This window comes from Serinus canaria, chromosome 1 (genome assembly GCF_022539315.1).
Source record: "Serinus canaria isolate serCan28SL12 chromosome 1, serCan2020, whole genome shotgun sequence".
NCBI lineage: Eukaryota > Metazoa > Chordata > Aves > Passeriformes > Fringillidae > Serinus > Serinus canaria.
Genome location: NC_066313.1, coordinates 87730522 through 87757909, shown reverse-complemented (window position 1 = coordinate 87757909; position 27388 = coordinate 87730522). Strand labels below are relative to the sequence as shown.

Sequence of the window (27388 nt, the reverse complement as noted above, 5' to 3'; positions counted from 1 at the left end):
GGATGACTGTAGCAGGATGGCTTGGAGGTGTCAGGAGAATTAGCAGCAACATGCTACCTCAGTCCTAGCAAAACCAGGCACAAGAAAATGTCAACAGTTTCAGCTTTTCTCTTAATTAGAAAACTGTTATACATTAAAAAATGCACACTTCCAGGACTAAAATCTGTACATTCTTTGAATGTTATCCAGGTTTTTACATTTTAACTGAGGTGAACCCCTCCCACAATCCCCCCAGTTACTCATCTTTCCAAGCACTCTTTCATCTTTTATCTTTCAGACTGTAAGATCTCTGAGAAAGAGACAGTCTTTATTTGTGTATGTACAGCACCCGCATATTTAGCACTAAGTTCAAATGTTTGCCTACACTGTAAAATAGTTGCCAAACAGTGTGGTTTAAGAGCGTGTCAAGGGTATTAATTTCTAACAATTAAGAAGGGAGTGAGAAACAGTGTGAACAAGCTGTAGTTTTTGTTCAAAACAAAGTGATGGAACATGGAACTCCCTGAAGATTTCAATCAGAGAACTCCAAATGCAGCGTTGGTCAGTACGCAGCTGAGGTTGTCTGTGCAACAACATTTCTGCACCTTAGCTTCTTTCTGCCTCATGCTGCTTGTATGCTCATCACAGCCAACAGGATGAAAAGGTTTTGATAAGGATGTTCTCAGGAGGAGTTGGAGAGCTCTGGAAAGCTACAGTCACTGTACTCACACTTAACAAGCTCTGTTTGTTCAGGAAAATGAGGTGTTTGGGGATTTTTCTTTACCTCTTCAGCCTGCCCCCTTTCATCCAACAGATCTACTGTGTGAGGCCCCAGATTTTTGATCCTGCCCTCAAAACGCAGGCCTGCTTCAAAGTCAGAGAAACAGAGCCTTTGATGGCTTTTACTTATTATACCATATAGCCCCTACACATATATGTTCTGTTTATAGGTAAAAACACAGCTGGTTTGACTCTGTATGGCAATTTTCACATGACATGATTCTTTTTTCTGGTGACATGCAAGAGTATGAAGTAAGTAGAAAAATAGTATTTTGTCTCTCAGATCATGTAGAAATAAATAATTGCATGGGCACCAGCCACTGGAAGTTTGTATCTGTCTTCTTTCCCCGAAAGAAAACAGGTTACCATAATAACCTCAAATCAGAAAATCACCCTGCATCTTTCTTTTATGTGGTCTCAAAGATGAGATCTTCTAGTGTTGTTTTTTTCTGCCTGTGATTTTAAATGAATACCAGATCTTCTGAAGAGGTGTATTCATTTGCCTGCCTACGTGTGGCTACTGCCTTTTAAGCTGTGCTATGTAAGATGTCCATGTGAGCTTGGCAGGTCTGATATAGGACCTTGAGGGGACCCACTGCCTTTTGAAGTGGCACACTGGGGTCAGGCAGATGTCCACAGGACATCTCAGGTGCCACCACCCCCCTGTATGTGGGCAGCTGTGTTGAGCCTTTGTTGAGGCCAGCAATGAGAAGAATTTCTTAGTTAACAGATCCAGAAAGCTCCTCATCCACTGCCTGGTCTTTAGACAACCTCCTTTTCCCCAAGAATATCACACATCTCTTCTTCCTTGCTTTCATGGGTATTCCCAGCTACCCACGTAAATACAACTTTTACATTTGCCACTGGATATGGTGGATTCCTAACTTAAATGTCAATATGATCCCTTTGCAACACCCTAGTAGAATTTCAAAATTCTGTAGGCAATTTATTATCACAAATATGAACTGATTATTAATGCCTAACAAACTTCTATGAAAATCACAGAACAGAACATAAAAATTTGGCTAAAATATAGGATCAAAGTAGGGGTTTCTTGAGTGTGAGAACCAATAACATTGAATGTCCAAAAAGTAATCACTCCATTTTCAAAAAATTGTACATTGCCTATGCCTTGTGAAAATTACCCTCATGTTTCCAAAGATGCCTGGAAGAAGATCTGGCCTTGACATTACTGAATGAGTAATATGAGGTATACTTCAACATATAAAATTGCTAGATAAAGAAATGGCACCTATCTGGTAGCCTAAACTGCTTTTTCTCAAGCCTGACCTATTGCAGTGCCTAGAGATTTACTCTAGCACTTTGTTCAAACCTTCAACTTAGTGTTATCATCTGGAATTTCAGAAAAACAGGACCTGTTCTTTAAGTCAAACCTCACTTCTCTCTGGATCCATTTCTTTATTAAAGACACATGACAAAGTGTATCTACATCTGAGGCACGTCATGGATTTGTTTCATGACCTGGTAGTAGGCTGGGGAGGATCAATGTACAATATTGCTTGTGAGGAGTAATCACATTTTAAAATCTAGCAGAGAACTATCTGTCTTGCATTCCTTCCTGCTCTGGATCCCAGATTTTCGGTACTTTAGAGGAACCATCTTTGTGCCCATTGCACTGAACCCATGAAAAGCAAATTTGTGTGATGGCATTGATCTGTGGTAATGAAGTGCTTGTAAAAACATTGTTTGCTTTACCTTGCACACAGTGCTAGAAGGTAATAACAGAAGAGCTGCTATGAAACGGTGCTCCCAGGGCTGCTGAGCCTTTGTGAGCCCATCTTCTTGGCAATCCCCATCAGAAGTCAGTGTGGAGGTCTCACACTAGGAACTCAATGTCTTTTCTAAATTCAGGCTTAGGATGGCTGGCAGTTCAGAGGAAGATCAGTGAGGGGTGAAGTCTGGCACATCTGGGGACTCTGTACACTGGTCTCAGTGCCTTAAATGTGTCAAGATGAGGACCAGTTTCCTCAGCCCTGTGTGCATCACCAGAGTTTTCCAGGCTACTTTTGCAGAGGTGTTTGCATCAATGTTAATAAAGATTACACATAGAAAGGAGTTTTTCAGCCAGTTATTTCTTCACATGCACACACACAAAACCTGCTAACACTGTTTCTAAGTAATTAAACCAAATTATAAATTCAGTTCTAATTCAGAAAGAGTTTTAGACAGCAATACTGGGAAATGGCTTTGGAAAATACAAAGCCATTCAAATGCAGGATTTGCTATGTGAAATGGTTTACATGTTTATAGTATTTTACCTGATAAAATTGCTTATTTATTTTAAGGGGAGCAAAAATCTTTCCCAAATCCATGGGGAAACCCCTTCAGCCAGGCCTTCTTTGTATGCACCGTTTCATCCAGTCTGAGCTCAGTCCTCAATTTGGCCAGTACATACCCTGGAAGTATGCCCTTCTGCCCTCCAGTCATGCTAGGAAAGCATTTGCTGCCTGGAGGCACAGACTGCTAGACCTGCAGCAGCACCACCAAGCCATCTTCATCTCCAAAGCAGCCATATTTGCTCCAAAGGCTGAGGAAAGGAGTGCTTGGCTTAGTGGCTTTCCATCCTTCCTAACCAGAAAGCTGCTGTCTTTGCTCACCCTGAAGCAAAAAGAAGTTATTTGAGCTGCTCTCAAAAGCTCAAATAACCATGGCTTTAGGACCTAGATTGTAGCAATCCTAGTGTTCACAGTGTGAGCCAAGTACCAGACACCTGAGAGCACTGAAGTGCCTACAGGGTGTCCCTGCTGAAGAGCCTGGCAAAGGGGCACCAGGGAAGGTCTCCCTGAGATGCTGGTGTTGAGAAGGAGGGTGAACTCCAGAGCATTCCCTCCCTGCTCTCTGGTATGTCTGTGCAGGGTGCTTGGGGGAAAATATGGGCTTCCTCAGGATCACTGCTCAATGCCATAATGGATGGCTAATTATAGGTCTTGCAGTGAAAGAAGCAGCCCCACAGAGATCTTAAGCTACTAAACTTTCAGTAGAGACATTATTTCTGGGATATTATTCCCACAGGCCAAAGTACAATTACAGTGTTGGTTTATATTTCCTTGGGAAAGAAAAAAAGAAAAATTTAAATGAGCAAAGTGTACAGTTTTAAATTAATCTTCTTATCAAAGACTCAGAGTTACACCTTTTGCTTCCTCCTTGTAATGTCAGTGATATCTGAGAAAGTCTCTGGTTTGAATCTTTGCACAGCACAGGGTAAAGGGCCCGAGCAGGTACAGGGTGGCAGGCTTGGTCCTGCCAGGTTGATTTCACTTTCTTTGAAATCATCAGGAAACCTTATCCTGTATAGAAAATGAACAGAGAAAGAAGCCCTTTGCTATGCAGTACTCCTCCAAAACAACAAAAAGAAATTAATGTTGTTCCCTCTACATATAGGAGAAGTTCTTGAAGGAAGTCAGGGGCTTATTCATTCATATTGGGAGCCTTGAAATATTGTTATTTGCACCTGACAACTCTAAGGGGAGGTAATTGCAGCACAATTCTTTGCATGCTTGGCTACTAATTGCCTAGAAATATTTTCCCACAAGTTGTCCATAATTAGCCTCTCCATAAAAGATAATCATGTGAGGAAAAGATTGAGAAAAATTAGCTCTGATTTCCAAGTAGTGAGAAACCATTTTGCCCTCCCTAAAGTGTCACTTCCTTGGGCAAAGTGACAGAAAGACAGATGCAGTTTGAAAGCTTTGAGCTGCCATGGAAGTGGTCTTTGCTAGGACACACATTTCTGACTTGAAAGTAAAAATGGGCAGAGTTTGACAGAGTTAGGAGTGGTTTGCAAGCTGTTTTTTGGGAAAAGGCAGTGGAAGAGAGAAAAAACTATCAGAACTGAGGACTGTGCATGTCTGTCTGGGATAAATTCAAAGTCAGGGCACTGTTTCAAGAGTCCTTTGAGTTCATTCAGGACATCATTAAAGTGCAGAAGCCCGAAGTTCATATGTGTCCAACACTTTGTGCTGTACTACTGAGAAACAGCATGCAGCGGGATGGTGAGAAGTCATTAAAAATATGGAAGATAATAGATAGGGACATATTTTTCAGTCTTATTCATATAACTTCTATCCCAAAATATGTGGAAGGATTTTATGAAAGGATATACAAATTGTATGTAATGTTTTTTCACAGCAGTATGCCACTGCCTTTTAAACATATGTAGAAAACATAGCACTGTGCTGTGCTCAGAAATACTTTCCATTTCCAGTTAGGGTGTGTCTGTTTGGAGCATGTGACTGGAGGGGTAATGTTTTAGGTTTAACAAAAATGGGCTCTGGACTGTGCCTCATAGGGGGAGCTCAGAGATTTCATCTAGAAAGAGCTGTGGGACTTTGGTTACTTTGCCACACTGCAGGGAGTGGGGTGGTCCTCTGTGGGCCTGCATTTCCAAGACTTGAGCTTGATAACCTTCCCTTTCTCAAGCATTGAGCATGGTTTAAATAGGATGCCTGTTTTCTGATCTTAAACAGCACTGTCAGCAGCCTGATACTTCAAAGACCGTGCTAGGCTGCTGGCTGCATGCCAGTCCTCTGAAGGAAGGGTGCCCACATCACTTGGCACAGCAGCTGGTGTTTCTCTTTGTCTTGTCTCCAGTCACCAGTGCCAAACCTGTCCCTTTGGTAAAGCCCAGGATCTCATCTAAGGCCGTGCCCACTAACCACAGGCCGCATAAACAATAGCCTTTGCAAACATGATTAATTTTCTCTGAGATGTACAGCAGCCTGGGGAGTAGCTCAATCTCTAGCAGAGAAAACCTGTTCCTTGAGATGAAGTATATGGGAACAAACAAGAGTGGAGGTGGGCACTTTAATTACAAACCCAGATAGTCTGTAGCAGAAGCATCCCAACCTCCAGTTCTCTGAACACATTTAAAGGATGAAAGTGAGTGATTCATGTGTAAAAGAGGCACTAGTCATCAACAAATATCCCAGTCCTAGAGAAAACTGAGTATTGTTTTTAAAGCCTGTTGCTTTCCCAAGATGTCAATTTGTGTGACAGGATGCTAGCTGTATTGTCCAAATGCTCTGTCAAACCTATCACAGTGACAAGGAAATACTGTGCTTCCCTCTGAAATTCCTTGAATACCTGGTGCCAGCAGTTCAGCTGATAATGCAAAGAGGGATGAAAGCAGATGGCCTTGTTTAGAAGAAGTGACTTTTCAAATGGGCTTTGACAGGCTCCCTTCATCTCTCTGTAACAAGTCATTTCAATGCAAGCAACAGACTACAAATAAACCCTTTGGTACAGCAAAGGCTACGGCACTTCTCATATGTTCTGTAACTGAACTGTTACTTAATTGTTAATGTGCTAGTGATTATTCCATTACTTGGAATGTATAAAGTGTTGTATCTCAGTCTATGAGCTCAGATTTGGCTATTTTCAAGACACTTTTCAGGTTTCTGATCAACCTGCTAAGTATAGGTTTATTTTAGGGTAGGTCTCTGGTGCTTATAGCGATATTGTTTTGATAGGGAAATTATAAGACTACTTCCTTTGAGTGCATTGAACACCCACCAGTTTTATCTATATGATTCTCTTTTATTAACTCTGTCGACTGCCATACAGAATGTGCTCTTTGTGTCTCATGGCTCAAATCCAGATGCCTCCAGCATCTCTGAGAACTTCACTGCAGACTTCAGGGGGTTTCACCTGCACAGCTGTGCCTGATGCTTCACCTCAGGGAGGAAGCAGTCTTGTTCATCCTCAGCTGCCAGGCTGTACTTTTGAAAAAGGGCTGTTCAGACAACCCACATCCTCTCAAGTGTCTCAGCCCCTCCTAGTCTAGGAACAGTGGTGTCAATTCCTCACAGGCCTGGAGTCAGACACCTCAGCATACACCCTCAGCAGATGGAAGTGAGTGCCGTCACACAGGGAGCATGGTCCTGTTCACAGAGACACAGCTGTGTCCTTCTGTGCCTTCCAGGGTAAAAAAATGCTGGAGATTACAGGTTTTAAATCCCTAATACAAGAGAAAAATCTCTAAAGGACAGGGGAAAAAATCCTACCTAGAAAACAAGGTTGGGCTGACAATATCTGTTTAAAAGCACCATGCAAAGTGTGACCAGGAGCTGCTGCATGCCCACCATGTAGTTTGCAGAGCAGAAGAAATATATCCACGTGGTAACAAGGGCCTCAGCACAGAGCCTGAGGTGTGCCTTGGGCTTTGCCTCTCCTGGCTTAGTTCCCAAAATATATTAAAGCAGCCTGGAAGCTGCTTTGACTCATATCCAGCTATAAGGGCTCCAGTGGACCATGGAGGCACAAGGCAGGGTGCAGTAATGGTTACAGGTTTTCTAAGTTATCTGAAGCATCTATGGCAACTTGTCAGACTGATCCATACGAAGATAACTAAAGTCTACTCAGCTGCACATGAGCTCACCCTCTTCAGACAGGTCCAAAGCTTTAGAGAAAAAAGCATGTTTACATAAGAGAGAATATGTTTCCCTGCTTGCTGCTTCCAAATCGATCTACAGCAGTCAGTCTATCATGGGAATTATCCTTCTGTGCTTCAGCCCCTCCCTTTAAAGCAAGCTCCTACTATGCAACACAACAAACAATTCTGCTTGTCTGCTTACCTGTACAGGTCATGCTCCAGCCTCCATTACTGCAGTTCACCTCCAGGGCAGCCTCCCTTCCCTGCTGGATAACCTTCAGTAATGTGAGGCCAAGAACAAGAGCAGCACTACACTATGGGATGCTGTGTTTGAGCCACCTGAAGAATATGCACCAGGGGTCTGCCTGGATTTCCTATGGGTTGGAAAGGCAGCATTAGTCCTTTCTCACACTTGTAGAGCAGTTTCTCATATACACATATACATATACATACATATATATATGGGAAGACCTTGTCTTTCCCTACAAAAGGAGATTCCCCTTTTCCAGCTGCAGCACAGTCAGGGAGTTTCATACAGATACATCTCAGATAAAGCTGCAGCTAGAAGGGTTGCCAACATGCAGGACTTAAGCACAGGATGGCAGCAGCAACTATGTCAAGCATGGGAGAACAACTACATGTGTGGCCCCCAGTGTTTTCATAGCTTCACAGTAATGCGAGTCTTTGGCTGTTCCAGGTTTCTTCATGCTGGATGTTAAATAAATTAAGTAAGCAGACGGGGAATGCTCTAGCTGTCACCTTCAGAAGAAGCCTTGGATGTTTAATGTGCTTTAGCTTCATGGGTTTAGTTCATATTACCAGTTCAGGTCCTGTCCTAGAATCGCCCCCCCCCCCCGCTTACAAGCCTCTAGTATTATTTTAGCTCTTCGCTTATGTATTCATCATAATATGTGAAAATCAGAGCTGACAATGACAAAAGTTGTCACATATAATAGATTGTTTACTTGGCTTGAACAGTTATTTTTATAGTCTCTCAAGAGAAAGTTTCTTACTCAAATTTGCCAGAGATATTCAACAAGTTTAACTAGAAACTTGGCATTTCTTCTTCCAGAAATTCTTCGAATTAGATTTTCCAGCAACAGACTAATTGACAACATCTTGCTTCACATAGGCACACATCCTCCCGCATTGGATTTCCTCAACCTATTAACACGAGGAGTTGATGGAGGTGGTCAGCTGTTGGGCACTGCATTGAACAGCCAGTAGATGGCTCACCTAGCAGGCACACCGATCAATCCCCCAAATTCAATTTTGTGTAAATGAGGGATAAAATTCCTGCCGGCTCGTGACAAGAGTGATTCTTCATTCCCAGACTGAGAGTTCTCTGCAGTGTATATTTTACATACTGAATCTCTCACCATTTTAATTTTCCCCAAGGCTTTCATGCTGTTCTAAGGGAAACAACTGCTCTTTTTCAAACCAGTGGGATGAGGCAGCATGTTTGACAGGAAAAACCTAAAATTTATGTTTCTCTTGCTTCATGCTTAGACTTGAATTTACTAAAACAGCTTCTCCAAGAGGTAATAGTTCCTTGTTATTTATATCCACTGAACACCACAGTCACCTGTGTGATCCAGAACTGTCTGTGTCTGGGTTATTTACATATTGATAGCAGCAGACATTTTAACCTGGAGGAAGGGCAGAATTACTTTAAATTTTATTTGTGACCAGTTAGGAATAACCACCTTGCTGCAATTTTTAACTTAGAAACACTACCTCCCAAAAATTTAGGCTAGGTGAGTTCACCAGCACCATAAAATACTTTATGAATTTTGCCTTTGGACTCCAGAAACCATGGAGTTGTTTGCAAGAGCTCTTCAGCAATCACTATTAGTTGCCTATAGGGCTGCAAAAAAATGCTTCTAGGTATAACAAATTTGTTAATATTACTGTGACTTGCTGCCTATAGTGTAGTGAAGGTGGAAGGACGTGAAGAGACATGGTAATCCAGCAGCCATGATTTCAGGGTGGTCAAGATATCTGGCCACAAAAAAGGAGCTGAGTTCTGCATCCCAGAAACATGTTTATTAAAACTCAGTTTAGTTTAAGGTGAGGTTACTACCAACATCTGTTCTAGCTCTACAGAAGACAAAAGAAATGGCTGAGGATTGAAGTCTGGCTGTTCTACCAGCCACCAAAGAGGAAAGCTGTTTATAAAAAAAAAAAAGCCCTCAAAATTTCTCATTCTACAAAGTCTCATCCATTCTGTTTCCAAATTGTACAATATTTTAAGTTTTAAGGAGTAAACAATGTATTTCTGCTTCTGGCTCTTCAAAGCTATTTGATGGATTTACCATTCTCAGCTCTAAGAGAGTGGGTTCACTGCATGTCCTGCCTTGCCTCCTGTCTCCTCCTGGTGTGTGGACACTGAGCTCTGTGCAGGCAGCAGCATCAGCTCCTCTCAAGCCCACATGTTGCCCAGGAGCACCCAGCATCAGTTCTTTTTGGGCTGGTTATCTTCCTAAATCACATTTGCCCTATCTGTGCCACCCTTCTCCATTCCCCACTGCTGTATGTGCCTGTCCCATCACAGATCACAGATCTGATGTGAGTCACTTTGCTGTGTATAAGGTTTTTCCTAACTTGCCCTGCAGAAACAACACACACATGTTTTTAACATAAAATGTAGCTAATTAGAATATATCAAGTTGATTTGGGAGGTAGCTCTCAAAATCTGTCCTGTTCACGAGGGGAGGTTACTACATCAACTGACTCTAGCCAGCATCTCAAGGTTCCCCAGAAAGTACTGCAGGAGGTATTACCAGTATGGCCTAGTTGTGTGTGAGCTGATTCAGACAAAGAGAAGGCTTCCTCCATTCCTCCAGCTGGCTTTCAGGTACATACAAGCTTTTTACTCAACAGCAACTCAAAACAATATGGTCCTATCCCAACAGCCAGAATTGAGAGTAGCTGGCAGAAAAGACACAGTCTTCCACCATCCTGTACTTCTCCAAAAACATTCAGTTAGCACTGCCTTTCTCATGTGATAGTGTAAGCAGAATTTTGACCTATTTGACTCTTTCAAAGCAGATAGTTGACTCCAGCAAATGCTTTCTCAGGGTGCAAAGTCAGGTGAGCAATAATACACCTGCATGGCACTCCAGTATATTTTTAATGCCCTATCTTTTTAGGAGACTGAAAAAACCCAGAAAGCTAAAAACATTTTCATCATCTCTCTTTTGCCCTCAAGGCTTGATTTTACTGCAACCTGTAAGATGGGGTCCTTTAAAACTTCACCACCTGTGTGGAAAATTCCCTCTCTGATTGCCCTAACTTTGGTTTAGTAGGGGGCACATAGTGTTAATGATGGGAAAATATTAGGGGTTTTGTATGAAATCAAAGCTTCCCATATTTATTCTAAGTTGTTGATCTTAAAAGTACAGAGGTGCTTGCTCTGGAGGAGCAGTCACTGCTTTATACTAAAGAAAGCTTCTGAGAAGCTCAGTGTCTCCATGTGAAAGCCATCCTTCATTCTTCCACAGAAAAAAATTGTAGCCAAAACTAAGCCATTGCCAATGTACTCCAAAAAGACAAGATATAAGCTCCACTATAACATTTTCTAGGCTCTACTCATTACATATAACTCTGCTTTGCTTTTATACTCAGGATGGCAGTTAAATGCAATCAGCAACCCCATTTCTCCCAGGTCACTTAAGGAGTTAACCAAATTTTAACATAGTTGTTCTAAAGAGCAGCAATGAATAGTTGCAGACATTGATAGTTTTGTGTTGTTTTGTTAAAATAGATGTTATCTATTAAGGCCTCCTCCAGTAGTTTGAGTGCACAGTTGGCCAACAAGTGACAAAGGAGATACATGGAGAAGTTAATGGACAAAGGGGAGCAATTTCCCAGCTCTGTTTAAAATAGAACTGTTCTTGCCAGCCCTCACAACTATATTCTCTCCTGGCCATGCAAGTGTGTTTCCTGTAAAACATTCAGTCCTCAAAAAAGAGACACTAGAATTTGAGGATAAAAGCAGATTTTGTAGTGGAAATATTGCAAAGATATTCTGCCAGAAAAATATTTTTCAGCAACTTGAGCATCCAACTCAAAATAGCAGCTCATGTTGCTGGAGTCACTGCTTTCATCCAGCATCACAGCAAAAAGATGTGAGCTGGCATGGCTCAGCAGTCTGCAGGAGAGATGATGACAGCTTTCTGAGGGTGCAGATTGCTTTTGTTCTCCAGATAAAAGCTCTCTTACCATAGCAGTCTCAACATCCCCTTTACCAGCCTGGCAAAGCTAGGAGCATGAAGAATGGGAATGTGTTGCTATGGCATCACTGGCAGAACAGAAAATTCAGTAGTTTACTCCAGCAGAATGAAAAACCTAGGACAGTTGTTAGGCACAACTGGAATGTATTTGCTGGGGTATAAATAGAAACACTGAAAAACTGATATATGTCTTACAAATGCAAGATATTTTTTTCTCATCTTGGTAGTAATGCCAAACAGCTTATCGGGAAGAAATGAGAAGAGCAAGTCAAAGACTAACCAGCTTCAAACATGTAGCAGCTTAATACATGAGATTTTAGTCTTCAGCAGATCCCTAGCTGAATCCAGGACCTTTACTCTCTCACAACCTCATTTGGAGATGTGTGAAGAAGAACTTATAAACTTTTTAATGCAATGCTCTCTCCAGGGTGGCCAAGGCTTTCATAAAATTACTCTGTTCCGCTTTAGACATTCATTTCAAGAAAGATGAGGTCATGGTGGAGAACATCCAGGTAGAAGCACAAGCAGACAGAGCTCCAGAAATCATGGGTAATGGTACAAGACTGGATGAATCAGAGCTGTTTTACATAAAATATGACCAAGCTGAGGTCACAAATACCTAGGAGACTATTGCAGAGCAGAAGGAAATAATCCTTCATGTGTGTGGTGGGTAAGAAAAACAGCAGCAGCTCCAAGTGAATGAAAAGAGATATGCAGATGAGACATGCAGAGAAGCTGCCTAACAGCAGGAATGGGAAAGCAGTGGAATAGAGATGAGGGAAAAATGTGTAGTCTCTATCACTGGAGGTTCCCAAGATGCAGTAGATAAAAGTTTGTTGGTGGGGCAGAGAATGGTTCTCTTAGTATGAATCAGAATGGTAACTTCTCTGAGTGTGAATCAGAAGATAACTTCTTGAGGTCCCACCTTGTCCTGGTGTTTTTTTGACAACTGAATAATTTGATAAGTCTTATATAAAATAAGCACTTATCACAGAAACACAATTTTTCTTTTTCTGACATGATGTACTTTAATGTACTAATACAGTGAATTATCAAAGGTCTCTATAATTCTCTGTAGAATATGATGACTTTATAGTCTGGTCTTTTTGGGTGTGCCTTGGAGGTACATGTACTTTTAAAGAAAGTACACCTGAGAAGACACAAGAATCTTGTTTTAATTAGATTAATTTAATGTAGTTCTGAGATTTACTTTATTCTATTAATGTTACTTCATCATTAACATTGCTGAAAAAAGTGGGAGATGAAGTATAGGAAAATATCCATTCTGGCCTTGCAAAAGGAATTTTTATGTTAAAATACTTGGCCACAAATATCGCACACACAGACACAAACTACAAAGCTGTCAGATGTGATAGAAATGAAATATAGGGAGAATTAATTTCTTCCATGTTTAGTAATAAACTGCATGAAGGCTGTAAGATGGAGATGCAATATGCACACCAGTAAGCATCCATGGTCCAAGTTTTCCAATAAAGATCCATGAGAACTGAAGAAGTGTTTGCAGTATCATCTGAATTGCAGGCAACTGAAATCCAAGGAGTCCCTTCAGCCTCTCATTACTGCAATTACAGTGAATTCTTAAGTGCCAGGACAGTAAAAAAAGCACTTAAATCTACAGCTGTAAGCTATTCTTCTTCTTTCTTATAATCCTGATAAATATGAATTATCCATTAATTGCCAAAATTATTTTTAATCTTCTTAGAATTATCTTAGCTAGTTTAAGCCAGCTCTGCTTTCTGCCTTGCACTGCTGTGCTATCCACAAACTGAGTGGAATGACATACCTCCAGTAAGACATGTAGCATTTCTCCTCTGCCAGGGACCTACTGCTCTGTTTCCCAAGAGCCCATCTCTCCCTCCCAGAGCCTGGCACGTCTGACTTCACCCCTCATCCTGCCACAGTCATACTACAGCTGCTAAGAGAGCTGTGTGAGACCTAGTCAGGCCATTTCTCTGAGTGCCTCCTCAGCCCCTACTCTCTTCCTTGTGAAGTCCAAGTGTGAGCCTGTGGTAAATCTGCGTTCTTGGCTGCAAGGCTCTCCAACAAAGCCCTTCATGGCATGTCCAGCCCTGAAAAAAAAAAAAAAAAAAAACAACAAAGCAAAGCAAAACAAAGCAAAGCAAAACAAAACAAAACAAAACTCACAAAGTCCAGTGAGAACCTCCTCTTCCACAAGCTCCAAACATCCAGGGACTGATGAGTAAGCACAAACTTCCAGCAAGTTCTGCCTCTTCCTACCCTAGAGGGATGCTAAATAGCTCTAACACTTCTGCCCCAGTCTGCTCTGAAACCTGCTCAAATATACCCAAAGGGGAACAAGAACAGTGACTGGGATTAGTGCAAGCCATCCAACACAGGTATAGTCCTGGTGCAGGCATCAGAATCATTAAGGTTGGAAAATACCTCTAAGAACACTGAGCCCCACTATTAGCTCAGCACTGCTGAGTCCACCGCTAAACCATATCCCCAGCTGCCATATCCACATGATTTTTTTTAACATTTCAATGGATGGTGACTTCCATGGACAGCCTGTTCCAATGCTTGATCACTCTCTCAATGAATAAATTTTTCATAATATAGAATCTAAACTTTCCTGGGTGCAATTTGAGACCATTTGTTCTTCTATTGCTTATCACTTGGGAGAAGAGAGAGACCTCCAAATGGCTACAGGCTCCTTTTAGATGGTTGTTGGTCCCTTCTGAGCCTCCTCCAGGCTAAACATCCTCAGCTCCTCAGCTGCTCCTCATCAGGCTTGTGCTCCAGATCATTGCCCCTTTACCAGCTTCATTGACATTCTTTGGACACACTTCCGCACCTCAATGTGCTTTTGTAGTGAGGGGTGGATATGTTACATTTCTCTACTGTCTGAAACACGACAGAGGGAAGCATCCATCTCCCCTCAGCTGTGCAACTGCAAAACCATTATGAGGACCCCAGTGAGAGCACATTAAGGCCCCAGTGAGAGGGTGATTGAGTTATAGAAAGCACATGTCTCTCCCAGGGACATGTCCTGGGCAGTCCCAGTCTGCCTGCCAGCTCAGGCTCCTCTGAGCTAACCGGTTCCTCCACATGCACTGCTCAGGGTGAGGGCTTCACTTGGAAAGGCAGGTCCTCCCCAAGTGCCTTCTTTCCTGCCATGTAATTTCTGTGCTTCATCTGTGGTAGCTGCTCTATGTGTATGCCTCAATTTCCAGCACCTGGGTTCAGGCCAGAATACCTACATGTCTTCCTTTAGGTTGGTGTGTAACTAAGTTTTGTCCTGCTGAATAATTTACCGCTCTAATTCTTGTCACCATCCCTAGGCACTTGGCACAGCACAGTGGAGCTCTGCTGGGGAAATGTGAGTGGGTCTCTCTGTGCTGCCATGGGCCAGACATCCCAGCTTTCTGTCAAGCTGTCTTTTCCCATGCCTGCAAGTAAGAGCTTGAGCCTCATCTCAAGGCTAGTTTAAGGCTCATCCTCTTCCCCTCTCACTGCTCAGCACAGGATGGCTCCAGTTCTGCTTTGTGAAACCTCAGCAACCCAGTCCATTCCATCACGCTTTGATTCCTTCCAAGCCTGGAGGCCCTATGCACTCTGATTACCTCCAGACCTGGAGGCCCCATTCCATTTTCCAGAGTCATGTAACCCAGACTCCACCAGACAACTCGTTATGGACCCCACCAAAGGGCCACTGCAGCCTGCGCTCAGCTCTGCTGCCTTCCAGTTATGTCACATTTCCCACTCCTGTTTCTACCCTCAGTGCCCTGTCTCCAGTGCAGTCTCCTGGTCTGGACATAGCACTCCATGCCAAGACTTTTGCCCTGGTTTCTGCTTCTGCCCAGCTTCATCCCTCCTCCCCAGCTGCCCTCCAGTCTTCATTTCTCTTCTAACCAGAGAGCATGGAGCACCGTCCCACCCAAACCCTGGTATAGAGGTGTGGCAGCACCCTGTGGGGTTTAACTCCTAGGCAGAGCTCAGAATAATTAAGGGGCCAGATGGATTCCTCCCACAGTTTGGCGGCCCTGGCAGAGCTGGGATGTGCATACATTACCCTGCAATCCTGCACACGGCGTTCTGACACCGCACAGCTCCTGGTTTCATGCCATTCCAGGCAGCCTTTGACGGATACAGGTTTGCAGTGTGCAGACAGGACCTTTGCCATGTCAAAATGCCTGCAAGCAGCAACCACCCATGTTGGCAGGCTATTAGGTTTCTATGGAATTTTGACAAGTCTCCAGATGAAGATCAAACCATCTCAAATCTCCTGAGGGGCTAAGAATTAAAAAAAAAAAAAAAATCCCACACCAAACTGATTTCACGTTTCAGGATTCCCTGCAGCTTTGTAGATAATTTAGAATCTGTTGATCCTGGTGCCAATAAATAGTTTAAACTATCTCTGTACTCAGACTTGGTTTCATCCTCAGGTTAGCATTGGTTGTTTAGCTAGCAAGTCAGTAATCTAACAGTACATATAGGAGAGATATTTGTGCATATATTAAGCAGAACGTCTCACGTTAGCTAAACATTTCTCTGGAAATCTTGCTTTCTCAGAGGCAGGTGAGTGCATTATTAATATATGTGCTAATGCACTGCCCCCCAGTGGAGCTGGAATCCTGTTCAGGAGATTGAGCTTTGCCAGCCTTCACTTGTGAAGTGTGTAAAGAGAACACTCACGGGACATATCGTAAATCAGAACATTAAATTAACCATTGGTGGGGCAGTATTAAATCTATTCAAATGTTTTTTATGGAGAGGATTATTCACACCCGATTTTAAATTTGCAGTACAATTAGTGCTGTCCCTGCATTTCTCCTTTCTCAGCAAGCACTGCAGTTAGAGGGAACAGAAGGTATTCAGCTATTTGTGGTTGAAGCTTCACATTCCCAAGATTCTAGGAGGAGCTATAGGAAGTTCCCATTTTTAGAGAATAGCAAGTCTAAAATGTCTTAGGGCCAATGAGGTATTACACATAACTATTAAAGCAGCTGTCAGGACCTGTATTTATTCAAAACAACCTTCGTCAGCATCTGGTAGGAAAACATGTCACTTTCTGGTAGGTAACAGAAAATATTATATTTATTTGATCATACCGAATATTTCTGGAGATAACTTTAAATACTCCCACTGGCTCCTTGTCTTCCATACATCTTAGGACTGTCATTGCATCACAGAGGTCCCTTTCCTATCCTCGTTTAGTTTTTTCCTACAACAACACAGAATATTATAAAACCTGAGGTTAGGTTCACAGTTACAGTCAGACTTACGACATGTCCAAAGATTCTTATCAAAAAGCAGTTTTAGATGATGATAAACTTTTAAACATGCAACTAAACATCTAGATTATAAAAATCAAGACCATGACACTCATGATCTTTAAGACTATGACACTCACTGTTCTGTCAATTATTCTCTAGTGTCATCCTCTTCATTTTCTCCACAGTGCTCTGCCATATTTCTATCACATCACCTCTGTGTCAGGACAGGGTTATGCTTCTGAAACTGCATCTCCATGTTTTCTTGTGCCTGTGTCACTGGAATGGGATGAGGCAGTAGATGTGCTTATGAGTGATAAAAATATCTTTTCAGCAGCTTAGCTGGGTTGTAGCACCATAAAAGGCATCCAAATCAGCTAAATGGACAATTAATGAAGTGAGGAGAAGAAGAAATATAAAGCTGATTTGAAATACAGTATATTTGTAGAGAATATGTAGGCTAGGGTTAGCAGTACCCAAGCCAGAAGCAGTCAGCAGCTCTCCCCAGGTGACTGGGAAGGGAGTCATGGACACCTGGCAGTGCACAGGGTAAAACCTCACTTGGCACAACACTAGCAGCAGGAATGTGGCTTCCTTTCTGCAGATACATTTTCTGAACACCACACAGGCTTGCCTTCCAGGTCATTAGTTTGCCAGCCTGAGCTCCCCACTTCACCTGTGCTTTTTGGAGTGCTTGCTGTCAGCTCAGCAGGTGGCAAAGCTTGGCCTTCATATATTGCAAGGTGGCCTGCAGCATGTGCAATGGTTTTCAGTTACCTCAGTTCCCAGGCCACAGGTATCAAGGCTGAGGCACCAGTGGGACCTGGTGGAAGGCAGACCCACATTTGCCCTGACAGGAGGCTTGCTCAGCTACCTGCAGCAAGCAGCCCCTGGACGCTACTGGCCCCTTCTTCCAAGACAGATGGTCATAGCCTATTCCCTCTCCTGTAAAATCACAGTACAGACATTGCACAAATTAGATGTGCAATATGTCCTTGGTAGGTAGTACTTGGCTCCTAAGTTTCCCTTGACAGGAAGCTTTAATTCCTAATAAAGAGGGTACCATGTAGTCCTTGGACTTTGATATTGAGGCTCACATGCATACAGAACATGAGACCGGTCCTACAGGTCACATCAAAAGAGCAACCACTGAATTAAGACTCCTGCCTGGTCCCTCAAAACCACTCTTATTTAAGTGAGCGTATCGGGCTGCAAGCTGCAATGACAAGCAGCTGAGTGTGCCATGCTGGAAAGCAATAGCTGCTCCCAAACAGGCAGGGCGCAGTCACAAGGCTGCTGCTTCATAGGAAGGAGGTCAGGTGGTTACTTCCACCAGCTGACACTTTGTGTGGCAAGGAGGTGATGTCTCAAAGTGTTCCTGAGTCGTGCGATGGTGGAGTTGGGAGAATAGGAGTGGAGAGATAGGGGATGTCTTTTATTAGACCAACTGACAGACCTAGAAAAAATAAACATTTTGGGCCTAGTTTGTTCATCAGGTCCAGAAAGCACCATTAAATTCATGCTAACTGCAAGGCAGAAGCAAGAATTCTTGGATCAATCTTGTTATGCTAATGAATTCCTCCACATGAGAGAAAAAGGTGGTTAACACCTGTGGAGCATGGGGGGTGTTACTTGGGAACAAAGTGACAGGCTGTGAGTTCCTGCAGAGAGGAGAAAAAGGAGAAGGGGAGGAGAAAACTAAAAAAAAGTTATTAGCACCTGTGTTGTATTTTTAAATATATTATTTCATTTCTGGTATTTTGTAATTAACCCAAGTTAATTGTGAGCTCTTAGTTTGCATATTTCAGCCCAGAGGATAACCAGTTTTAAAGCTAGCTTGCTACTTTGAAAGGCTCAGCTTGACATAGCCTACTAATGGGTTTATCAGATAAGGTACCACTAGGCTTAATGCATTCCTTAATTAGGAATGTAAACACCTTCATTAAAAAAGAAATGAGGGCCTCAGAGAAATTATGAAGAGATTTTATGATTATGGACTCGAAAGAGAAAGTATTCCAACAGAGAAACCCATTTCTCCCTTCTCCTCTAGGAGCAAAGGCAGCATACTTTGTAATTGCAACCCTACCAAGCATGTTGACCGTGAGATGCCACTGCACTAGGACATTCCTGGAGTTTTGGGACATCCTGGCTGAAGAGAGATGCGAAGGGCAGTCAGCCTCTCTGAAGGCTTGTGTGTATCAACAGATGTGTTTGTGTACACACTCATGCCTGTAAACACGCGATTCCTCTAGGCATGTCCATGTGATGGGCTGGAACTTCAGCTCTTCTTAGCCAAGGTGGTGGTTGCTCCCTCTCCTGCCTGTGCATGCGGTGGTTGGCATAAAGAGCAGCCTCAGCAGGCCGGAGCTCGCCGCTCCGCACAGACACGGGGGTTTGGTTGCTTTAGGCGTGTTCCTCTGCCCAGCTCTGCGACTGGGAGCTGTGTTTTACCCTCTGTGCCCCTTCCCCTCGCTGAAGCCCCGGGGGGAGCCTTGCCCACGAGATGGGTGGGTGGATGGGGCTCATGGGGGGCTGCTCCCACGGCCGATGCCGCTGCTCGGGGCCCGCCAGCCGGGGCTGGTGCTGCAGGCCCGCGCCGTGCCCCGCAGGCGCCGCTCCCCTCGGGCACCCCGCACGGCGCCTGCTCGCTGTGTGGGCCCTGCTCCCCACGGAGAGCTCCCCTCCCTCTGCCCTCTCTCCCTGCTCTTCCCAACAATGGTGGCCCGGGCTGCTCGGGATGCAGTTTTGAATTTAAACGCAGCCAGCCTTTAGTTTACAAAAATAATAAGTCCCCTTCAAACACAGTTATGTAAAAAGTAGAATAATAAAAAACTTAATGTTTGTTGGCAGCATACGTATCCCTTTGTCTGTAAGACAGGCCCATTGACAAACAAGAGGCTTTTCTGGGACTCTAATATCAAGTACCAAAGTATACACGGCCATGACATAATACTGCCTCCATTACCTTTGCCAAACGGTGAAACTGCTGCACCATTGTTTAATGCACTTGTACAAGGAAGGAGAATTCGTGGGCAGGACCCTCCCGATAACATCCTGCCCCACGCAGGGCCTGCTCTGCAGTACCTCCAGAGGCACCACCATGCTGTGGGTATCTCCCTCCTGCTGCACCCCAGCTGCTATTCTCTGTGCCTGTCACATGCAGTAATTCAGATGTTTTCATGTAAGCCATGGAAAAACCAGAACTGCGTGTTGATCTCTCTGACAATATTTGGCTTTTAGTTAAGAAATGCAAATGGCCTGTGGGCCTAAGAAGAGACATTATTTGTTGAATGGTCACCATGGGACTTTTATTCTATTTACAATTTCAATAAATTTTGTCAATGGTCACTGCAGGATTTCACCTCAGTTCCTTCATGTGAAGTATTTCTAAATTTCAACCATTATTGTATTAAATAATAATACAATAATAAATACAATGATCAACCATGGTTGTATTTAAAGAATGACAATGTCTGCACTGTGCTAAAAATCAGCTCCTTCCCAAATATTATGATCTTTGAAGGTAATCAGCAGCTCCCAGTAACAGACCCCGAGAAATGGAAGCAAAGTGTGAGCTCAAATCATTATTGGTCCTAATGATGAAAAACAAGACTCAGACTGTTCTTACTTTGTTTCTTGTCATCTAGAAGAGTAAAGCACAGCAAAAAGGAAAAGGTGTCAGAAAAGCGCAGTCATTGCTTTGGTAGTTTGTACTTTCCTAATAAGCTTTTAATTTTCTGCTCCAAATGGAAAGCAATACTTGTCTCAAGAGAGCTTCTGAATTTAAATTGTTTCTGTATCAGCAGTTTTACCTTGCCTCTTGAAGCAAAATTCAAAAACAAGTTTCCCGTCCCTCGGGTAGGAGTAGATGGGGAAACTTCTTAGGAAATGGTGATGGAGAGAGCATAGAGCAGATGTGGCACTGAAAAAATCCAGTGAATGCCTGTGTGGCTGCTCATTAATTTTCATCTTTAGAAGCATTAGGCTGGGAAGTCTAGCATGTTCACTTGCAATTTTTCATGGTGATGTAAGATCCATCCTCCCACTATTTCCATGGAAAACTCAGATGCCCTCTGGCAGCCCCGATCTGGCAGCAGGGTGAGCTCACCTGGGTGGTGGAGCAGGAGATCTGCTGGGGAGGAAGGGGTGCAGCCCTAATGTGCCCCGAGCACCACCACCTTTGCCAGTGCTTCTCAAAAGAAAAGCCCTCTGAAAATAAATACCTAAGGAGGGAAACCAGAAGGAATAATATGACTGTTGTAGCATTTTCTAGAAGACATTAGGAGGAGCTGAAAATAATCAGAAAGTCTTCTTGAAAATCACCTTAGAAAAACAAGCAGAGTTGGAAAGCAAGCCCTGTACCACTGAGGAGAATCTGAGGAGAATCCTTCTGGGGACTGACCAAAGCATTCAAGATTTTTTTCCCCATTATATATATATATATAATGGGGAAAAAAACCTTATGTTTCTGACATACACACACACACACATTTTATATATATATATATATATAATATGTGTGTGTATGTCAGAAACATAAGGTTTCTGGGTTTTTTTACTTAACTATGCAGCAGGACACATCACAGATTTATTGATTTATTTATTTCATTTTTTAATTTATTTGTAGCAAAACGTCCCATAAGAAAGCAAAAGAGCCTATGTAACCTCTCCTAAGATCAGGGCAGCCTCTTGACTGGGAGAGATGCAAATCCCTGCTCACATTTTTGCCCTAATATTTTCCTGGTTTTATAAAGAAAATATTGTTGAATGGTCACCATGGGGCTTTTCTTCTATTTACAATTTCAGTAAATTCTGTCTCCAACTGCAGTAGTCTCCATGGCAGGAGGTCAGTGCCTTTTCCCTTCAGTATCACTTCCCCAGTAAAACACCAGTCTGTCTAGCATGAACATCACTGATGAGGATATGTTGTGGTGGCAGGTTGCAAGATTAATTAATTAATTACCATTTTCCTGCCCAAAAAAACAATCCTATGCTCACTCCCCTGTCACATCCCCAAGTGGCTTGGAGCAGCACAGAGAGCCTGTAAGCCATGTGCCCTGAGTGGACTTAGGAGCAGGAATGGAGACCACAGTGATCCTCCAGCAGCCTGGCAGGGTTAGGTTTTGAAGGGATGCTGCTGGCAGGTAAAACCAATGTCAGCCCAGGGGAGAGGCTGAATCAGGGCCATGGCAGCAGCAAGGGGGCTGGGGCACAGCAGTGTGTGCACTATAGGAAACCCCAGGGTCCTCTCAGACCTTGTTAATGCCCCCTTTCTGCAAAATGTGTGTCAGTGGTGCAAAGTGTGTTAGAAAAGCCTTTCTTCTTTTCTGCTTTTGCTTTGTTACTACATGGTAGCCTCCTTTTTCCCCAAAGAATGTTTCATAAAGTGGATGGGCCACCTACCTGAGAGCTGACACGTGTCTTTGTGTACAGTGAAAAAAAGGGTTCAAATATCAACTTCCAGACGTGGTTTTCAAATAAGCAAGCCTGTAAGAGATGGATGGCTTTTCATTAGGTTTGATTGTCTCCAGGTCCTCCAAACACAGTGCCCCCATTAACAAATTAAAGAATCTTTTGTCTCCTCTTGTCAATACTGTTCCCACTGGAAAAAGTATTGTTTCTGTGCTCGATTAATCAATTATTTTTCTGACAGGGTTGCCAGATCACAGGGCAATTAAAGTTTTATGTGTAGCTTGGGCTGTTCTCACTGCCTTTTGATGTTTCGGGTAAAAAGGGAGAATAGAGTTGTATCATTTTAGCACTTTTTACATCTCTCTGAAGAAATTCTTAAGGTATTTGCAAGGTCAAAGTGATAAAGAAACAGTGGGAAACAGTATAGTTGGTGTTTTCCTACGAATGTAATAATGTCCCCTAGAAGATTTTTTCACAACAATGCAAACTGTAATTAAGGCTGCAAAATAGTTTTCTTCCATCATCTCTGTGTTTCCATTTCCATTAATTAAAATTCGCTGAGTTTATTCTGTCCCTGAGCATGCAGTGCCATCATTGTCATTCAGTGATGGGCTTCCCTCCTGAAAGCAAAACTCAGAGTGCCTCTTTTTTCAGAAGTCTGGAGCCAGGCTGAACTCTGCTGCTGAACTCTGAAGCCTGTGGGGCCCTGCAGTGAGGATTATATACTTATCTCAGTTAAGAAGGATTTAGCACCATCGGGAGCATACAGAGATTATCTACTGAGCTCATGCAAAAACCTGTGATAATATGTGGAAGAGATGGTTTGCGAGGTTCTTCCCATAGATCCTGGGAACTCAGGACAAGTTTGCTGGTGGCCCTATGAAGGACATGAAATGTGCTCACTTTTATTTTTATGAAAGCCTTTGTCTAGCATTCTGCTGTTGTTAGCTGGGGTCTTGGATGTGGATTGATAATTGATGCCAATTTGCCAGCTACTTAGAGATTACATTCCTAGGCACTGATAACCAAACTGCTGCTTAGGAACCCCAGAAAAGAAAGGCCTATTGGAATTGGCAAAGTTGTTTGAGGCAGTGGTTGTGCCTTTCCCTCTCACAAGGTTGTTTTCCGTCATTGAAGTATATCTATGTCAATGACGAAACTGAGGAAATACAGAGATATGAAAAAGCCCCAATCTGTCTACATGAGAAACATTCCTGTGCTTCAGTCCATGTGTTAGTTTTCTTCCTTTTTTCAACTGTATTTTAAAAACCAAAAAAGTCTGTGATAGGAAATTATTTTTCCACTGTATTACTTACTGAAGCCAGAGAATTAGAAGAACATGTAAGGTCATCCATTGAAAGCTGTGAGCTTTGGCTTAGTCCACCAGCTGTGGTAACCTCATTGTTTGCACATTTCATGTATTCACTCTGATTATAATTATGGATGCTGTAAATAAATCATGGCAGTGCTACCTAATAATCTAAGTAAATTACCAAATTCGAAGGCTAACTACAATGAATGATGCTTTTTCTATGTTTAGACAGCATGAACTAAACATTTTATACCTGGTGGTTTACTTATTTCCTTATTTCTTTGTACCTACCCATTCTTGATAGGAAAACACAAGGATTGTATGGAAAGATTTTTGGTCTGAGAGGAGAAATATTAGAGTAATAGGGTCCCAGTCATCTCTTTTTTCTGTTGCCCAACTTTCTGCCTTGCATCTACAGGAAAGTAGCTGAGACAGGGAGTCTCTAGCATTTCTTGCTGTGGTTGCCACTGGGAAAATAGTCTTCCTTTTCCTGTCATCTTACAGGTATATTCTTACCAGCTATTAACGAATATGCCCAAAAGACAAATATAGCTGTAATTAGCAACCCCCGCTAGTCATGACGAGACTTGCTGTGTGTTGCACACCTGATCCACAAAGACACCATCTATGTTTTACACCTCCTCTCTGGAGACACCCACACGTCCCAAACAAAAACACAAATCAGGATCTCTGCAGGGCTTGGCAGACAAGCAGCCGGAGATCCCGAATTCCTTAGGAGCAGTACCAGAGTCCCAGCAAAAAATACACCTCCAGCTCCTTCCTGCTCACTGCTTCATTCCAGCCCACAGGAGAAAGCCATTTGCTTCAGCTGAAGGAGAATAATTAATTAAGAACTAATTTATTTTAATGGTTAGGAGCCATAATGTCTGGTCACTCTTTTCCCTGCTTCTTGTCAGAAGCTGGCTGGTTGAACGTGTCTTCATAGGTGTCAGCTGGAAACAAAAGCAGTCTTGGCACTAGAAGACCCTTTGTTGTGTGGATGGGACTAATGAGTGACAGATAGCATGGTGCAGATATAACTTGCAGTGCCTGAAAACTGACAGCAAGCCCAAGAGCAGACTGGCATATCTTGGTAGATACCTTCAGTTAGCTCCCCAGATGAGTAACTACCTGGGGCCCTACTGCCAGAAACTTCATTCATCTCCCTCCTCCCACTCCCTTGTTCACTCTAGTGTTATAAAATAAGTGTTTTGAGTTTTAACACCAAAGGAGGAAACACCCCAACCAAACAAAAAAATAAAACCAACAGAAACAACACAGCCAATTTATGGCAGTGTACTTGAATAGGAGGATAAATACCAAAATTTAACTTTTTTGATCTTGCAGTTTGTGGGAAAAGCCTCCCCTGGAGTTCTAATCTAGCATTTTGAAATGGCTTTTTCCAGTTAAAAGATGTATTTCCCATATGCTTGACATATTGCTGCATAAAATGAAGGAATGCAGGGGGGAAGAAAAGTATGTTTACATACAAAACATACCCCACATGCATATTTATATTAAGAGAGACAAAAATATTTTATTTATGTATGTATAATTTGACACTTTCAACATTTTATGTAAATAAATGCCAAATGAAGAAGATTGTATGGAACATTAGTGAGCTGCAATTCTTAGTTTCCATTTTTCAAATCTGGCTATGATTGCATACAAGTACCTTAAACAGAGAACATCTGGGTGGCTTGAAAGCAACTGAAGCATGGTTTTGCTTTAAGATACACTCCTACTGTAAAGTTACAGATTTAACATTTATTGCTAAAATTTTTGGTTCTGAGCAGCCTCAGACCAGATTTATATTAAATGTGATAATTTAGCAGTATCAGTGTGGCCTTAATAATATTAATATCTAAGTTTAACAAAACCTTTTATAATTAGGCTACAGTTTAACATACATATGCATTAAAATATCCTTGGAACTTTTCCAGGCAACTGCACTGCCACAGACAAAGCCTTCATCTAACTTCATGTTTGACACTTTATACAATGGAATTACTATTTTCCATCTCTTACCTCCAGATTTAGGACAATTTATCTCCGATTCTCTTTTGTTTCAAGGTTTCAAAGTGCAATTTCCTGCACAAACGAATATACTTATGATTCAGGTTGTCCACCCACCCACCCAGTTACCTGTCTCAGCTAGCCCAATTGCTGGAAGGAACATATAAAGCAAGTTCATAGCTTGATGCTGGAGTGATATAATCTTTGCTTAATCTACTTAGTGTTTAAAAATGTAAATGTTAGCAGCTATCTCAAATAAGAGCACTGCTCTCTTGTAAGTTGTGTGCTCGAATGTGGCACAAAGCAGTAATTGTACTCTTCTGGGAGGCTAAAAGTCTCCCAGCGTCTGAGACAAGGAAAATTGAAAGAGTAGTTTACATCTGGTAGGAGCAAAATGTGGCAACTGTATCTCAAACACTTGCAATTTGGAGCTCTAAAACCCCCAGGGCATATTACGTGCTGTAACAATACAATTAAATAGGTTGTATCATGCTTTTAAAAAACCAATTTGAGCCTCCTTTTCCTGTCTCCTTTTTCACTTCAGAAAGAAATCCAGTACTTGAACATGGAACATTAGCTCTTATTCAAAATTAATAATTTTTTAAAACTAAATAAAGTAGCACATGTGTTAGTAACATTGATTTCAGCCTTTCCTTTTCCCAACTGTTTCAATAGCTTTTCTAATATAGGGTTTGGCTCCTTCCTTGGGTTTAACTTCTTAAATCTGCAGTTTGCTTATCAAGAACAAAAAGTAGCTGATGCTTCCTAAAGAAGGGAAAGCAGCTCTGGGCTTTCTCAGTGCATCTACAGGAGCTGGCAAGGAAAGTGCAGCCTTGGTGTTCTGACTGCCCACACTGCTTGCCATTGGTTCACTCCCTGGCTCTGCTTTGGCTGCTCCATACGGATCTTTCCCAGACAAACCTGATGTAGTGTGGTCAAGCACTAATTGGTGTGGACACAAGCCAGGCTACTTCATTTCAGTGGTCAAGACACAGCTGTCCATTCCTCCATGGGAGGATTTCTCAGCAAGCCAAGGGGTGCCAGAATTCAGACTTGGTTCCTCATCTTTCACAGATTTTTGTAAATATGGCAAGACTGGATCCCCTTCTGCCATTATCTTCTCAAAGAGAGGAAAGAGATGTGCAGTAAGGGGGTGTGGTGTCTGTGTGTGTGCATGACTGCACGTGCACATCTCCCCCCCTCTTTGTTTAGACCTCTGGGCATTGCTCCCATGTAACCTTTGTTCTGCTTATGAGCCCTTCTGTTCTTATTTTGTCAACACACACAAATATTTACTCATGTTCATAAACAATCACCAATTCTATCTTTTCAGGTAAAATATCAAGAGAGCATGGCTCACCTGGGTGAATGTAAATGGGCTCACGTGTTCCCTTTCCTGATGGTAGGTATTTCTGTGTGTACGTGTCTCTCTAGTGTGCAAAGATAACAGGGCTCTGCCTGGGTTATTCATAACCACCTGTGAATTGTGGCAGAGCCACACATGACCTGGGTACTGAACCTCAATGTATTGATAATTTTCATTCCATAAAACACCTGAGAATGAGCAGTTTAAACCGTGGCTGCTAAGAAGGAGGGGGAGGGAGAAGGACCCAGGATGGAGCAGAGACAGAAAGTGCTGGATGAGCACATTAGCCTGGCTATCATATGAAGCACAGCCCTATTGTGGTTGAGGCCTGAGGCAGTGCATTATCTCTGGCTGTTATAGTTGCCCCTTGCAGTCACATTTATGAAGGCTCATTAGAGCTGGGAGTGATGAGGGTGTGAACTCCAGCATTTGCTTGTGTGGGAGAGCATGTGGATTAACAGGTCAGGAACCATGGCTTTCAGTGTTTTAAGGAGTGGCAGTGCCAACAAGCATGAATGTCAGTCTCTGAGAAAATCTTGGAACTACCAGGTTGCTGAAACCTTCATCTGCTTCCATGTAAATAGTGTCACCACTTCTGCCTCTGAGCTTTAGGTGTGTTTCACCCTGCAGTGCTGGCCCTGC

At 42.6% G+C, this 27388-nt stretch overlaps 1 protein-coding gene across 4 annotated transcripts in view; it reads left to right on the top strand.

Moving 5' to 3' along the window:
• The window catches only part of EDAR (ectodysplasin A receptor), a 73833-nt gene that overhangs the window by 19776 nt on the left and 26669 nt on the right, over positions 1-27388 (top strand). For all 4 annotated transcript variants that reach the window (XM_050971874.1, XM_030235018.2, XM_009085447.4 and 1 more), the window contains one exon: positions 26714-26782. In XM_050971874.1, the coding sequence (XP_050827831.1) occupies positions 26732-26782 (51 nt within the window). In that variant the 5' untranslated portion in view covers positions 26714-26731. The remainder of the gene's footprint in view (positions 1-26713; positions 26783-27388) is intronic.